Source organism: Pogonomyrmex barbatus, unplaced genomic scaffold, assembly GCF_055798465.1.
Source record: "Pogonomyrmex barbatus isolate J1 unplaced genomic scaffold, ASM5579846v1 scaffold3, whole genome shotgun sequence".
Classification (NCBI taxonomy): Eukaryota; Metazoa; Arthropoda; class Insecta; order Hymenoptera; family Formicidae; genus Pogonomyrmex; species Pogonomyrmex barbatus.
The window spans coordinates 2,061,909-2,077,211 of NW_028297127.1; the positions used below are offsets into that span (position 1 = coordinate 2,061,909).

At 32.3% G+C, this 15,303-nt stretch overlaps 3 protein-coding genes across 7 annotated transcripts; 2 read left to right on the plus strand and 1 right to left on the minus strand.

The window, feature by feature from the left end:
- The first annotated feature begins 25 nt into the window (after nt 1–25).
- On the plus strand, nt 26–835 carry LOC105426341 (uncharacterized). The gene is made up of 2 exons (XM_011637518.2): nt 26–293; nt 463–835. The coding sequence occupies exons 1-2, from the start codon at nt 208–210 to the stop codon at nt 695–697; spliced, it is 321 nt and encodes a 106-aa protein (XP_011635820.1). The 5' UTR covers nt 26–207; the 3' UTR covers nt 698–835.
- On the minus strand, nt 691–7,518 carry Hacl (2-hydroxyacyl-CoA lyase). 2 transcript variants are annotated; one of them, XM_089079492.1, is made up of 12 exons: nt 7,265–7,518; nt 4,912–5,053; nt 4,512–4,596; nt 3,853–4,034; nt 2,926–3,102; nt 2,609–2,850; nt 2,135–2,320; nt 1,987–2,062; nt 1,632–1,869; nt 1,443–1,550; nt 1,169–1,292; nt 691–1,105 (listed from the first exon to the last, which is right to left on the minus strand). In XM_089079492.1, the coding sequence occupies exons 1-12, from the start codon at nt 7,307–7,309 to the stop codon at nt 1,010–1,012; spliced, it is 1,701 nt and encodes a 566-aa protein (XP_088935618.1). In that variant the 5' UTR covers nt 7,310–7,518; the 3' UTR covers nt 691–1,009. The 2 variants fall into 2 exon arrangements, with proteins under 2 accessions (XP_088935618.1, XP_088935619.1); XM_089079493.1 differs by lacking the exon at nt 7,265–7,518 and adding an exon at nt 5,915–6,050.
- Nucleotides 6,132–15,175, plus strand: LOC105426339 (putative inorganic phosphate cotransporter). 4 transcript variants are annotated; one of them, XM_025218081.2, is made up of 5 exons: nt 6,132–6,416; nt 12,290–13,118; nt 13,190–13,509; nt 13,734–13,978; nt 14,561–15,175. In XM_025218081.2, exons 1-5 carry the CDS (start codon nt 6,269–6,271, stop codon nt 14,750–14,752), a joined length of 1,734 nt encoding a protein of 577 aa, XP_025073866.2. In that variant the 5' UTR covers nt 6,132–6,268; the 3' UTR covers nt 14,753–15,175. The 4 variants fall into 4 exon arrangements, with proteins under 4 accessions (XP_025073866.2, XP_088935616.1, XP_088935615.1 ...); XM_089079490.1 differs by lacking the exon at nt 6,132–6,416 and adding an exon at nt 6,423–7,183; XM_089079489.1 differs by lacking the exon at nt 6,132–6,416 and adding an exon at nt 9,138–9,402.
- Nucleotides 15,176–15,303: the final 128 nt, after the last annotated feature.

The window sequence follows — 15,303 nt, forward strand, 5'->3', positions numbered from 1 at the left end:
AGATATCGACGTTTCGAGTAGGATGTTTTACAAATGGCGACCCTGTTATCACACGTGAGAATTGGGTAGAAACTTTCGTATTTTGTCTATTAGTTTGGCTTTTTTCAAATTTTGAAGTTTCGCAACATTGGTTGGACATCAACACGATCGACTTGCGATATAATTAATTAACAGATTGATAATCCTGATCAGAGATTTTATCTCGACATGATATCTGACTCAGAATCGGAAGCCGACATCAATTCAGGAATTCAAAGGACATTAATTTCCATCAATGACATTACTCTGAAAATGTAAAATTTTTATTATAACTACATAAATCTACTTTTTTTATAGCTTTTAACTTTATAACTTAGTGTACACTAAATTATATTTAAAATAAATAAACGTTTTGAACCTTGGTGAAAACAAGTGATCTGATGATGGCAATTGAATCGGTATACCTACTGTAAATTTTTTCAGAAAAAAGGAGCTAAACATGATCGATGAACTTGTGAAAGAAAATGGACTCCTGCAGACGGTAGTTGGGACAGCGAATGAAACATTGTCTAAGAAAGTTCACGAAATGGGAATGAATGTTGCAGAGATCATCGATGAGGGCAGGCGCAATGACAGGTTAGAATCGAATTTTCTGGATTCAGTCATGTCAAACAACATAGTAGTTACAGAGAAATTATTGGAATACATGAATCCCTGAAGCATATAACTTTTATTATATTTTATATACATATATTTTTATGTTTAATATACATATATTTTTATTCTTTAATAATGTATATAAACTTTTTTAAAGTAATTTTATATTAATAATTAAAAGTTTCTGAGAAGCAATAAATATGTATTATATATAAAATTATTTCTATGACCCGTATATTTTTTTCAATGATATTAATTATTTATTAAACATTGATTTATTAATTAGAAGCTTATAAAAAAATATTCTTTGAAGAAGGAAACACTGGAAGGCAGATACTTTTGACAGTATCTTGCTGTTTTATGGCACATGCACTTATAATTTTGATTCAGTCAACCAGTTAAATTCTTGCTTTTTTCGATCTGCTTGTGGATCAATCATAATATTTATTAGACTAGGATTATCCATCACCTGAAACAATGTTTTAAAATTTATTTTATTTCAATAAAAAATTAGCTTAAGGAATTAGCTTACCTTGAGAGATGATTTTAATGCTTCCTGAATGTCTTGCACAGTAGTACAAAAATATCCTTTCATATCAAACATTTCCATAAGTTTCTCATAATGAGTTCCAGATGTTAAAGAATATGCAGGTGTTCTGAAATTTTAATAAATACATACAAATATCAAAACACAGAAATTATTGTTATATGAGAGAAATTAAGTAAAAAATTAAAATTAAGAAGTAGTGAATTATTCAGATTTGGCAAATACTTTTTGACATTAATATTTACGTAGAGATGCTTACACTTGCGTAGGATCTCCGGATGCTTGTATTTGTCTGAAGGTTTCTTTATCGAAACCACTGTATATACCGTTATTATTCACGATTATGATAATTATTGGTAGTTTGTATCTATGGAGAAAGGAAGATCGATGTAATTACATCTGACATTCTTTGCGTGAAATAGCGATTTCTCCACGGAGATTACATTACCGAAACATCGTTTCGATCTCCATGCCAGAGAATCCAAAGGCGCTGTCTCCTTCCACACAAATCACCCTTTTTTTCGGCGCGTTATCTTTGCAATAAAGAGCAGCCGCGATCGCGAAACCAAGCCCTACACCCATAGTGCCGAACGTACCGGCATCTAGTCTATGGCGAGGCAGATCATTCAAGAGAATGGTTCGTCCGATATCCATCGTATTAGCTCCCTCGGAGCAAATAATGCAATCTGTATATATAAAAAATATAGATAAATTATTATAAAGATACATATATAGATAAATTATTATAAAGATACATATATTAAACGCTTATATCTAAAAGAAATGTACAAGAAAATACTCACCCTTTGGTATAACATCTTGAATATGTCTAAATACGGCATAATAATTCAGAGGCACGTTGGTATCTGACGACATTCGCTACAAATGAACAACTATAATTAGTAATATAGAGAAAATCAATAATTCATAATTATCAAAACAGAAACTCACATGAACTGACATCCTATTTTGATTGGCTTTTGCCTCGAGTTCCTTCCACCATGAATTGTTTCGGTCGACATGCCATTTTCGACTTTTCAATGCATCCGTCAGATATTTCGTTGCAGGTGCAATGTCGGATTGTATGGCGACGGTGGACGGCACGGAATTGTGCAATTCTTCGGCGCACAAATCAATCTACGGAATTGTACAATGACGTAAAATCTGTAATATATCGTGATTATATATCGTCCACGAAGTGATTTTGATCTCATCTCATATAATAGCCTTTGGATTAAAGTATATCTTTAAATATTGTCACGCGATCTTATAAATTAATTTCTCAGATTTAACTTCAATAAATAAACTTCAAAAATATATATATAAAAAAATATATAAAATATATAAATATATAAATAAAATATATATAAAAAAATGAAATCACATCGTGCGCATTTTAAAAACTTTTGGCATATCGCAATTTACTTGTATAACTTTGACGTCGCTCTGAAATCTGGGTGGTCGTCCAAAGTGCAACATCCAATTTAATCTCGCGCCTAACAATAAAATGACATCGGAGTGTTGCAAGGCGTATGTTCGTGCGCTGGAGACGCAACGTTTATCTGTATCCGGTACAACACCTTTTCCCATTGGCGTCGGTAAAAAGGGTAGATCTGTTGAATAGATTAGCTCTCTCACCGAATCTTCCGCTCGACCATAGGCGGTTCCTATACAAAGGTCATAAAGAAAAAAGGATAAGAGAAAAAATGATTAGAATGAAAAGTTTTTGCAAATCTATTTACCTTTGCCAATTATTACTAAAGGTTGCGTTGCTTTCATCAATAAATTCGCCGCCCGCTCGATTAAATTCATATCAGGATGTGATATTGGTGGCGGTGGACAGGGTGAAACCTTGGCGATCTTACCTTCATCCACATTTTGAATCAGTAATGTAGCTGGTAAATCGAGATAAGTAGCACCTGCAAATAACAGAACGATGTTAAAGCATAAAATTCCAAAAAAGTTATTAGATTTTTTTTGTTAAAATTTTGCTAACCCAAATAATTTTTAAAGTCTCAAGTCTCAACTCTCTCGAGCAGTCAATTCGGTTTTATGACATCATAGATGAGAAATAACATGCAGTAATTTCCTCGTCATATACAATTATTTTTTAGTTTTTTTTTTTAAAGTATAATTTCATGATTTTGCTACTTGTAAAATATGCGGAAAACTGAAACATCTGTCCGATCTATCACTTAGAAGTGTAATTCTTGAAATAACAAGTCATCTTTCAACCATTCTCAAACGACCGTGACAGTTAATCGTGGCTGAAGCTATCCATTATTTTAGGAGTGATTTTACATTTTTATATGCTCGGACAGATATTTCAATTTTCTACACATATTTTTACACATTTCGAGATCACAAAATTATTATTTTTAAGGGAAAACTAAAAAAATAGAGCTATTCGTCGCAAGGAAATTACTACGTACGTCATTTCTCGCCTATGATCACAAACCAACATGATTGCAGCGAAAGAGTCGAATCTTAAAACATTAAATTTAAACATATAAATATATAAATTCGGAGTTTTCTGAATATGTGAAATATTAAATTCTCATGAATCGACAAGAATTCACGGGAAATCTTCCATCATTTTTCCCATTCGACAGCTGGCGATCAGTTTCGCTAAATAAATTGAAAAACTGCAGGAATTTGGCCCTTCGCACCTGGTCTACCATAAATGCTGAGTCGTACGGCCTTTTCAACGTGCAATGGTATGAGTGCAGCTGACGGGGGCCTTGCTGCGTATTTACAGTACGGTCGACTTGCCTCGACCTGTGGCCATTCTTGAAATCCACCGATGCCTTCGTGATCCTCCGGACAAGATCCTCCCAACACGAGCACAGGCCTAATCAAACGAAATACACGTTTGATTAGAACTCAAACTTAATGAAATATATCCGTAATTATTTCCTACATGTTAGAAAGCTCAAATATAGCTTGAAGACAAAATAGGTCTAATTAATTTCATGTAATTTTTACGGACAAGAAAAAATGCATTGCGTGCAAGTCCGATGTTTTGATTAGGAAAAATCCACAGAGTACAATGACGTAATCACCTCGCTATCAATATAATGAGATCGTAATCACGCGTCAGACTGTTGGACGGAAATTTTCACGATGATTTTCTAAGCAGACAACAAACAAAAAGTCACTGCATGTGTCGATCTTTTCGTAAGATATGAAAAATAATTAATTCCGCTTCCGTTATATTGAAGTCATTACTACATTACATATTCTCACGGTTATCGCCAATATAATACCAATTGCTAATATATCTCTTAATATAACTTCAGCAAGTTATTAAGATGACAGAAATGCTCACCAACAATTTACTTGTGCGTTCGCCATGCCGCCAATTACATGCAATAATCCCGGACCAGAGACACATAGCACCACCGCAGGTTTTCCTGAATGAAGATTTTAAGTTAGTATTTTATATAATTCTCTTTTTTTTTTCATTTCATTTAATTTCCCAATTTGTTCTCCTTTCCATTTAATAACATTCTTATAAAGTATAATTATCATGTTTCGCAAAACATACAAATGTTTTTATTACAAAAATATCCATCTTTTAAATTATGTAAATAACAGAAACGAGTATGCATTTTATTTCGAACGCATATATTGTATACGTTAATTAATATTGGAACGCATATATATGTGTGTGTGTATATATATATATATATATATATATATATATTTATATAAAAAAGATTGCTTACTCGTTAAATATCCATAAGCTTGCGCGGCGTAACAGGCGGCTTGCTCGTTTCTAAAACCCAGATATTGCATACCAACGGCTTGCATAGTTAGAGCTAAGTCGATCACAGGGTGTCCCATAATGCCAAAGACATAAGTTAGGCCCTGTATAAATCGCAATATATTATATATAATACAGCGTAAGAAAATATTAATTAATCTCGAAGTAACTTGAGTACAATTGTGAATTCTCGCGCATAATTAAACGTTATAAAAACATTAGATATTTCGCATGTGGATCTTATATTTTTGTGTATATTCTATGTTTGCTAATGCGTTAAAAGATTATTCTACTGTGACCAACTTAAAAAAAATAGAGATTCTTTGGTCCTAAATTGCGGTATAAATACGATCCATTTCCAATTTGGCATATCTTTAATTACTTATATTGTAAATTTTATTAAAAAAATATTATCTTTTGTAGAGATATAACAATCTACATGCGCCAGAAAATGGTATACATGATTCCGCCATTATTTTGAAACAAAAAACTGGAATTAGCTTAATAAATTATAATGTTTATCATCTGGCCGAGTTTTTCTCCATTTTTTTAAAATTGATAAAAACAAAATTTAAATGTTTGCCTCGTGTTTTTTGCTATTATGTTAATAATAACATATAATTAATTTGCAAAATATAAATTTTGCAAATTAAAAATATCAATAAAATCGTGGGTCAAACGAAAATTACTCTTGAATATATGTTTTAAATTTCAAATCAATTCGTTGATTACAATCTGAGAAATCATGTATCATTTTGAAGAATATAGTTTCAAGAAAAATATGTTTAAAGTTCAACTAATTGATATCGTGATATCGTGATATTTTTAACATTTGATGACTCATCATTGATGACACATCTGCTTCATAAAATGGATTTTTCTCTTTTATCTTGCACTTTTTTTTTCTCCCTATTATTCTCGAAAAAAACGAGAAAAATTGAGTATTTCTATACAATCCAACTTACATAGTATTCTATTATATTACTCGGTCCATTTGAGCCTCTTCCTGCGCGTGGCAAACGAGTCTATTTCAAATGCTACAACTCGAAGATTATTTCGAGTATCCACTCGGGATCTTTTATACATTATGAGACTACAAACTATTTCTTGAAGCAAAAAAAATCTGATTTTTTTGAAAATTTCAAAATAGGATAAGAATGAAAGCGAATGAACGGCGTTTGGAAGGAAATTTACATCAGAGAGAAATTCTCATCTGTAATTTCATTTACTCTAATTTCTTATCCCTTTCTTGCGTGTTTATTTTCTCTAGAAAGACATGGTGTATGTAATGTACGTATTTATCAGTGCATTGATAATGCATGGCCCCCGATGAACTCGCGCGGAATGAAAATGATATCTCGCTGTCTCGACATCCTCGTACAATAAATTGTGGTCAGCTCAATCAATATTCGACTATGGATCAAGAATATAACGAGCGTACGCCGTTAATTGCACCGCCACGAAAACGTGAGTGTTAATTGTTCGATCGCGATAAGAGCCGAACCGCATTCGCTGCACGTGAACAAATTTCATTTGTGATAAGAACACACTTCGAGAGATCGCTTGTGTCGCGCCACGAACACGAAATATCCGAGTTGCAATAAACGAAATTAGTCTTATCCTCGACTCGCTCCGACATCCGTTGTTAGTGATTGTTAAGTCAAATCGTATCATCATTTCGACTTTTCGAGCGTGTCGGATCTTTCGCTTGTACAAAAAAATATAAATTATTGTTTCTCCGATAAGAACAAATTTATGTTTCTCTTTTGCACGAAGTGTTTATATCTTTTCTTTATGCGTTATGTGCCCGGTTTATTTTTATTACAAATTATTACATATCATTGTAAGCATCTGCTCTATTCGTTAGAAAAAAGTTGTAACTTAAAAAATTAATTAAAAATACGAGATAAAAATTACAAGAATTTAATTAACACTTTAAGAATTACAGAAATAGAACAAACGTTAAGAGTTATTGATCCGTAGAAAAAAACCGATGATTTTATCCGACGGTAAAACTCGGTGTACAGAGAAATTATGAGATGACAAGCGAGAAATGTAAGTCACGTGAGCTTCGGTGATCATAACCTTCAAATCGTTGCGCAATGTCATTTTGTTTTTTTACTAAACGATATTCGAATCAAAGTTCGACAGATTTTTTGAACTGTCCACAAAGGATTTTACAGGAACCTCCCTGAAGGACAAAGTGTGAAAATTCCAGACAGGAATTCCAAACGGTTCGGAGATTGATTTTATATTGACTATTGTTAAATAACGGCGATAAAAGATATTACGCAGAAAAAAGAAATATCGATTACCTGCTCCTTCAGGGCTTCCGCTAAGATTAGATTTCCATTCTTCATTTTAACACCCTTTTTCCTCCTTTGGGCACGCACAGGATTAAACGGGAAAAATGTACGTGATATTGTTCGCCAGGAACGTTAACTCATTCCTCACTCGTTCACAAGTAGCGACTAATCGTCGTGACCGTTGTACTTATGCTCATAATAAATTCAGTCGTAAAGCTGATAACATTCTGTACAAATATAAATATCTTTAATTTCAGCGCAAACAAATTCAATCCTTATAAAAAAATCTCAAGCGATTTTCAAGTCGTCCTGAAAGATGTATTTATTAAAATAAGCGAATAATAAATTGAAAATTATAATAATGATAATTTATAAATTGTATAATTATAAATTATTATAATGACAAGCAATCTAATATTATTATAAATTATAATAATAAGCAATCTAATGTTATAAAATAAAAATATTAGATAAAATATATATTCAGAATGGTGTCTGAAAAATAAAAAAATTTATGGGATTTATATGTGTATGATCCCGTTTCTTTCAATTTGTTACTTGAATGTAGAATTCGAAGGATACTTTTTTTAAATTATTTGTTAGAAAATTTCGGCAATTAATGATGTAAATTGCGAATAAACGAAATTATACCGACGAGTAGAAAGCCGGTAGAAAGCGAAATACGAAATGGCTCGTAACGCGAATATCATTATCACGAGAGTGAAATGGTGAAACGATGCATAATAAATTACAATGTATCCTAAAAAATAATATTCCTTGTGTCATTAAAGTATATTTTATTAATAAAATATAGTCTGAAGAAATTTATATTTTCGTTTCTTCCATCTGTAGTCTAAATCGATACGCAACATTGAACGAAAAAAGCAACGAGAAAGGAAGATATGTCATTACAATAAAATAAAGTATTATAAGTTTCCCTTTTGAAAAAATATTATTGCAATTGACCTTCTGTTTTATTAGATATGCTTACTCATTTGTATTAGGTACCTGGTACCTGCTATACTTCCAAAGCCAAAGCTCTTCTTCCTCTCTTTCAACTTTCAACCAAAACAAGACAAAAGAAGTTTCCAAAACTTCTGTTTCTAACTGAAACAATATAAAACAAAATACTTTAGCACATTACTTTTGTCTAAAATTTAAATATTTCGTATTTTATACTCGAATGAAATATGAGATAAAAATTTGTGAATTTTGATACTCTGATAAAAAAATTCGAGAACACATTTCTATTGTTTTAGAATATAAATTCGATTAAAATTCAAATTAATTCATTTATTAAATTAAATGTAAACGAATTTTTTGATATCTATATTAGCTTTTGTTGGAAATAAAAATCATCGCATCAGGTCAAGGTCTCTATAGTCCACGTTTAAGTACGTCATATATAAAATACAATAGAATGCATGTAAATCGGCTTGCCATCCTTGCAGATAAAAACTTAATGTTCGCACGCACAATTTACGTTTGCATAATCGGTCGATAACACTAAACGTGTCACACGTATAGGACATTAGACGTAGGACAAACGTTCTCTCAAACCATTTTTTTTTTTACAATATTTATTATAATAAAATTATTATTACAATTTCGGAAACATTTGATATATACACAATTTATTTGCGCCTGTTAAATAATAATTTCTATCCTTGGTTGTATTTTTATATAATCATATTTTATCTGGTTCTTAAATATTTTAAGGAAATATGAAAATCAAACAACAGTTTCTTAAAAGAGAATTCAATATCGAATTCAATATCGAAATCATATTCGTTTTACAAAAGCTCCTTCGAAAGGGACAGATTTTCATTGTCGACCACTCGATAAACTTTCTAACAATAAACATATTATTTTCTCCTACTTTTTTTTCAAATTCTCCCCATACTTTTGAGAGTAGGCTCTTTTGTTACCTGGGTGGGGGTATAAATAGGCTACCTCCATAGTCAATCACAATTTTGCGGAGCTAGACGACGAGCGACATTCAAACAGTGATGACCGACGTGCAGGAAATCGTCGAGAATGCTGTGTGTTTGTCCTATTGTATCACTTTGAATTTGCCAGTTTATTAAATTGAAGCTGTAATATGAAGCTCCAAAAGTTTCAATCGCAATTCTGTCGAATATTATCACGTAAGTCAAATTCTGCTCTTTTACAAAACTTATATAAATTATACCCATATGTGCAAAATTTGAGACTGAATACTTTGTCCTTTAGATTCAATATTTTTATTTTTGTTTAATAATGGTGACACGGTGACGCAATGTGAAATAATATTTCTCAGATTATTAGATCTAAATGCAAAATTTACCTTGTTCCGAATAAAATAAAACTCAGTACCTTCTGCGTTATTATAAAAGTAAAAATATTTGATAGTTTTAAGATAAAACTTGCAAATCTCTATTTCTATCAATCACGTGTTCGATCCTAAGTGAGTGGAAAAATTTCCCCTGTAAGTTTCCTTTTACTTTCCGCATTTTTGACACCGTTTCTGAATAGTCCGTTACTCAACCTTGTTGCATATAAAGAAAACCGTGCAAATCTGCATTAATCGCCAGATTTTTTCAAAAGTCTCAGATTTGCCGTTAATTTGAAAAATTAAATTTGAAAAAAAAATTGAAACTCAGTAATCGTGCTAAAGCTCAGTAATTCTTTTAACCATCATTTAAATCCAATTATTTAAATCAAATAAGAATAACGGAATCAGCGAAATTTTAATTCCTTTTTTATTATTTATTCATGTTTATGATTTATTTATTTTTCTTAAAACTTGCAAAGTTTCTTTCACATGCGCGTTGTTGAATTACCAAGTTTCTATTAAATCTCAACAATGCATAAAATATGACAATTACATCATCGAATATAAATACGTAGATATAATAAATCATGATATAACGTAAATAATAATTCTAACAAAGTAAATATCGCAAAAAGTGATCGTGTTCGCGTGTTGGATAATATCGTTACTAACTAAAAATTTGAATTTTTTGCTTGGAAAATATAACCAATATATTCGTACAACAAATATTCAAAGAATATTATGAACTTTCAGTAACTTTCAGTAACCTTTTTAACGGTTTTCATTTCTATTATGAAATAGTAACCTTTACGAACGCATGAGTGGCTGTAAAAGCATTATACAAAATTTTGTAACTTTATTTGGATTGTAAATCCGAAATATCTGCAAAAAATACTTGAAATATTATTTTAAAACAGATGTTTTGACATTTAAAACAGATATTTTGCATATTTTTACGATAATGAATATCCGCATATCAGATGTGGACTATAATGGTACAACTGCAATTTTTTAGATATGCTCGATAATCCAAAAAGAAGTTACAAACTTTATCTGTTTTGTGCAAATTACTTTAAAAAAATGAAATCGTTTTACTTTTGTTATAAAATATTTAAACTGATCAAATATTATTGGTTATTATTGGATTAATTTTACGTAAATTTACATACGTGCTGCCGATTTGTGTTGTTGCTGATGAAACAAAATGTATTAGTTAGAAGTGGAATGTTAAAAAAAAATATCATTTTAAGTTGACTTAAATATTTACGTAAATAAACATTTACGACTAATTAACGAAATATGTTTAAAATTCATAATATGGCTCATCACTTGTTTAAGAAAATTCTGAATAATATTCGAGAGCTTCAAGAAAAATAATTACGTTGATAATTAAATCATTATTCCAATTTTGAATCCAAATGGCAAATAGCTGCAACACATAGTAATTTGTAGAAAAAAATCAGAACTTTTTGTTACAGAAAATACAATTTAAATATCAGCTTACGTAAGCTGCAGCTTTTCCTTTGATGGTATAAGTGAAAATGATATTTCTGGTAAATAAGCGTTGACTTCGTTAAGTTTCTTCCAATATTATAAGAAAAATGATTCGTATGATACTATTTGTAAAGTTTAAAAAATTTAAATAATTATATAAAAAAATATTTCTAATTTTTTTATATCATAAGTTACATGAAAGGTAAAGGTAAAGTTTTGTTTACAATTTTTTTCAGACAATTTTTTTGTCGCAAATATTTAAAACATCACAAATTTTTACAATAAATCTGTATATACCTCATTTAGAAAGAGCTTGTGTAATTAGTCATGTAATTAGAATCTCTTAAAAATCTCTTAAAAAAATCTCTTCTTCACATGGAAAAGTGTGACACGGTTTCAATAAGCTGAACATATCAACAGAATTGAAAATACAATGACGTAAATGATTCATAATCTGCGAAAAAAATTGATGCATTCGCAAATCTAGTTGGCATAGCAATGATTCTGTCATTCGGCTGGAAATTTTTGCGCTTCCTCTCCGAGCATTTCTAAATGCGGGCGTTGCGCGAAAACGTGGACGAGACTCCACCACCGTTTTTCTGGACATTTTTACGTAAGTGCCGATCGCGCGACGGAAGTAATTACGATAAAACGTTAAAAGAGATATAGCAATCATTTATTTATTTACTAAAACTAAAAAGACTAAAGCAGATTATTTCCCTGTTTCTTGTCCCAAATTTTTTTGAGATAACATTCTAAATGTAATGTGAAATACATTAAAATAAAAGGTCACAAAAATAAAAAGATAAATATTTGATAGTTTTTTAATAGTTTGATAATATTTAACATCTCTGTTTGTAGATATAGATTTTCCAGTGTCCTATTTCAGAAATCGTAACTTTTTTATATTCTACAAGCTGAAACAATGTTAACGATATCATTAAAAAAAAGATACATGTCTTTCTCTCTCCGCATGTTTTTATTTAACTTCTTCAATCCTCTTTTGTCCCGATGGAAGTCATTATTTTGAAATCTTAGAAAGGATAAATGTAAAAATTTATATTTAATAACTTTAAGGATATTAATTAAATTTTTTTTTAAATAATCATCTATCAATAATCTAAAATTAATTCCAATACATTTATTAACAGTGAACATTAAAATAATTTACGTTTTTAGTATTTTCACAATTGAAGAAAATTAATTCCTTTTCTTTTTTTTCGCAGGATGGATGCCGATACGTATCTGGATCTGCCTAATGATGTTCACGTGTTGCTGGACCAACTATGGGTGTCGCCTACAGATGCCAATTCTGGTGGTGCCGATGATCAAGGATGTACCGATCAACCACACGGACGGCGTATGCGTGTTCGATGATGCCCGACAACGCCGCAGCATTAATCCGCTCGATCCTTCTTCCTTAGACTGGTATATTATGAATCAGGTGCAAGAAGAGAGGGAACGGAGAGAAGGATCGGATGAAAAATTGCATACGCTGACACGTCGCCAAGCGCAGGACGACGACGAGCCCTACACATTTTTCAGTGGGTTACCCTTTGATTGGACCCCGACAGTGCGAGGCCAACTAATAGCTAGCTACGCCTACGGCAACGTGCCCGGCAATTTCGTCGGCGGATGGTTATCACTGAGATACGGACCGCGCCACGCGGTTCTTTGGACGTCGATCCTAGCCGCGGTGGTCTCACTGATCAGCCCACTTCTAGCACAATGCCACTGGGGCTTGTTACTGGTTTCCAGAATCATCGTTGGTGTCACCGGTGGCATCACCTTTCCCGCGTGTCACACCCTGGTAGCGAAGTGGGCACCACCGCATGAACGGGCGCGCTTTATTTGGTCCTTGCTGGGTGGCACGTTCGGCACGATACTGAGCTATCCAATGATAGCTGGTATCGCGGAGAGCGTAAACTGGGAATCTGGCTGGTATGTGCCATCCGTACTGATGATGATATGGATCATTATATGGGCATTGATAGCCTACGATTCACCGGACGAACATCCGGGCATCTCCACCGAAGAGAGGAGCTACATTAAAACGTGAGTCACTGGATTGATTGAATTCTTCTTTTGGAGTCAGACCGATTTAATGATTAATGCAATGTTTATAGAGCTCAAGCTGGAATCGTACGTACCGAAAAGCCACAATGGAAACAAACTCCGATAAAGCAGATTTTGACATCGGTGCCATTTCTTAGCTTGATTGTCTGCCATTTTGGGAATCTCTTCTTGCTGTTCTTTTACCAAAGTTCGCTCATGCTGTATCTGACCAAGGCGCTGGGATTCAAATTGACGAGAGGCGGCGCCGCGGCTGGCGCGCCATGGGGAATCAGGATGGTGTTCGGATTTTTTTTTAGCTGGGCGGGTGATACTATTAAGAGAAAGCAGATCATCTCTGTCACGCTCTTGCGCAAGCTCGCGACTATATTCTGTAAGCATATCGCATAGAACAGCGCAAAGCTTTATTTCATTCAAATTTTGAATCAACTTACAAACTCTCCAATTAATCCGCAAATTGTCAATACTGTCGTTGATCTTATTATCAACATTTATACAAATAGAAATTCAGATCAAATATGAGATTAAAATTTGAGATTGAGATTAAAATTTCGTTTTTAATTACTGGGATGTTAATCAAAACTAAAATTTTTTCAGCACATTTTCTACCGGGTGTCTTCTTAATACTAGTCGGTTATGTTGGCTGCGACTTCATACTCGCGAATGTCTTCCTGTGCCTGGCATTAGGCTTCAACGGTGCTGCCTTGATTTCGAATCTATCAAATAATCAGGATCTCTCGCCAAATTTTGCTGGTTTTCTGTACGGCATCATGAATTGTGTTGGTGTTTCTTCCGGCATGATTATTCCGCCAATGGTTGAAGAAATAGCCGGCAAATTTGGGGTAATTATTATTTCAATATAAAAATATTGATTTTTCCTGAATTAAATAAAAATCATTGTTATTCATAATTGAAGGTCAAATTGTTACTTTCTTTCATAACGCTGATCTTTTGGCAATCATCTGCAATATTATTATCTGTTGTAATTATTTATGTAAACTATTCACCTGCAATTTAATTGTATAACTCGCATAATCGCACGAATAACAGTTTTCAAGATCTTTAACATTTTCAAGTTGTTATTCTTTATCTGTAACGTTGCATGACAAATGCATGACATTAATGGTCAAGCGCGAGTGATTCTCCGCACCTAAAATATCCGTTGACACTTCTTTAACAACAACAATCTTGGTCACGCGATTCAATTGCAATCCTCAACGTGATTCTCCTAAAAGAGACGGTAACGTTACGTAAGCGGAAGTCTTGCATGAGGAACGGAAAATATTGTCGCGACGATTGTGCTTTCCTCTTTGATTTTTTCATCTGCGAATCATATCTTGACTTGCTCATTCTTCAATCTTCAATTATTACGCAATCCTTTAAATAAATGTAGATTTTAATATAAATCCATTTTTTTGTATCAGAATCCAATCGACAGATGGCAAATACTTTTTTGGATCGGTGCCTCGGTGTGTATCGGGAGTATGATTGTGTTCTTATTCGGAGGTAGCGGTGAAATACAAAAGTGGAACGAGTTTCGACCACTTGAAAGGTCAAATGACGTGGAGGCTGGGCAAACTGGTACGGAGCCTATCGACTTTACTACGAAAGTTTAAACGATTCTGAGAGGCTCCAACTCATCATTTAGCAATGACATGTCGTGAACAACGCGATAAAAATTTAATTGACAAAAATGTTCAAACAATATAGGAATGTAAGAAACATTCGAAAAAGACTGAAAAAAAATAGAATATTCCTAAGGAAGATCTGATAAAATTAAAACGACTGAGGAATATTTGAAAAATTAGATTTTTTAAAAACTATTTAAAGCATGACTGTTTGAAGAATGTCTGACAAAAATAAAAAAATTTAGAAATATCTGAGAGATCAAGAAACTTAAAAAAATACATAATTAGATTATTCCTTAATCGTTACATAGCTTCATACTCGTTATTTAATTATTTTCATTCACATTTGACATTGTTTTATTAAACTTCTTTGTTTATTTATCATGATCACTATAATAAATAAAGAGTTATTACTTTTATCTCGTTCAATCTTCGCAATCAACTGATATGCATATCGGATGACATTAAAATCACAAGAAAATAAAGCGTATAATATTAAATATAATTTTTATAATTGAATTTTTTAAGAAAAGAACAAG

What these genes read in the sequence shown, in the direction of transcription:
- LOC105426339 (XM_025218081.2), top strand. Translation starts at nt 6,269, where the DNA reads ATGGCCCCCGATGAACTCGCGCGGAATGAAAATGATATCTCGCTGTCT. An exon ending in GAGAGGAGCTACATTAAAAC is followed by an intron (nt 13,119 to 13,189) that starts GTGAGTCACTGG and finishes CAATGTTTATAG; the next exon opens with AGCTCAAGCTGGAATCGTAC. An exon ending in CAAGCTCGCGACTATATTCT is followed by an intron (nt 13,510 to 13,733) that starts GTAAGCATATCG and finishes AAATTTTTTCAG; the next exon opens with CACATTTTCTACCGGGTGTC.
- LOC105426341 (XM_011637518.2), top strand. Translation starts at nt 208, where the DNA reads ATGATATCTGACTCAGAATCGGAAGCCGACATCAATTCAGGAATTCAA. An exon ending in AATGACATTACTCTGAAAAT is followed by an intron (nt 294 to 462) that starts GTAAAATTTTTA and finishes AAATTTTTTCAG; the next exon opens with AAAAAAGGAGCTAAACATGA.
- Hacl (XM_089079492.1), bottom strand. Translation starts at nt 7,309, where the DNA reads ATGAAGAATGGAAATCTAATCTTAGCGGAAGCCCTGAAGGAGCAG. An exon ending in CGGAAGCCCTGAAGGAGCAG is followed by an intron (nt 5,054 to 7,264) that starts GTAATCGATATT and finishes CGATTTATACAG; the next exon opens with GGCCTAACTTATGTCTTTGG. An exon ending in AAAATAGGATGTCAGTTCAT is followed by an intron (nt 2,063 to 2,134) that starts GTGAGTTTCTGT and finishes GTTCATTTGTAG; the next exon opens with CGAATGTCGTCAGATACCAA.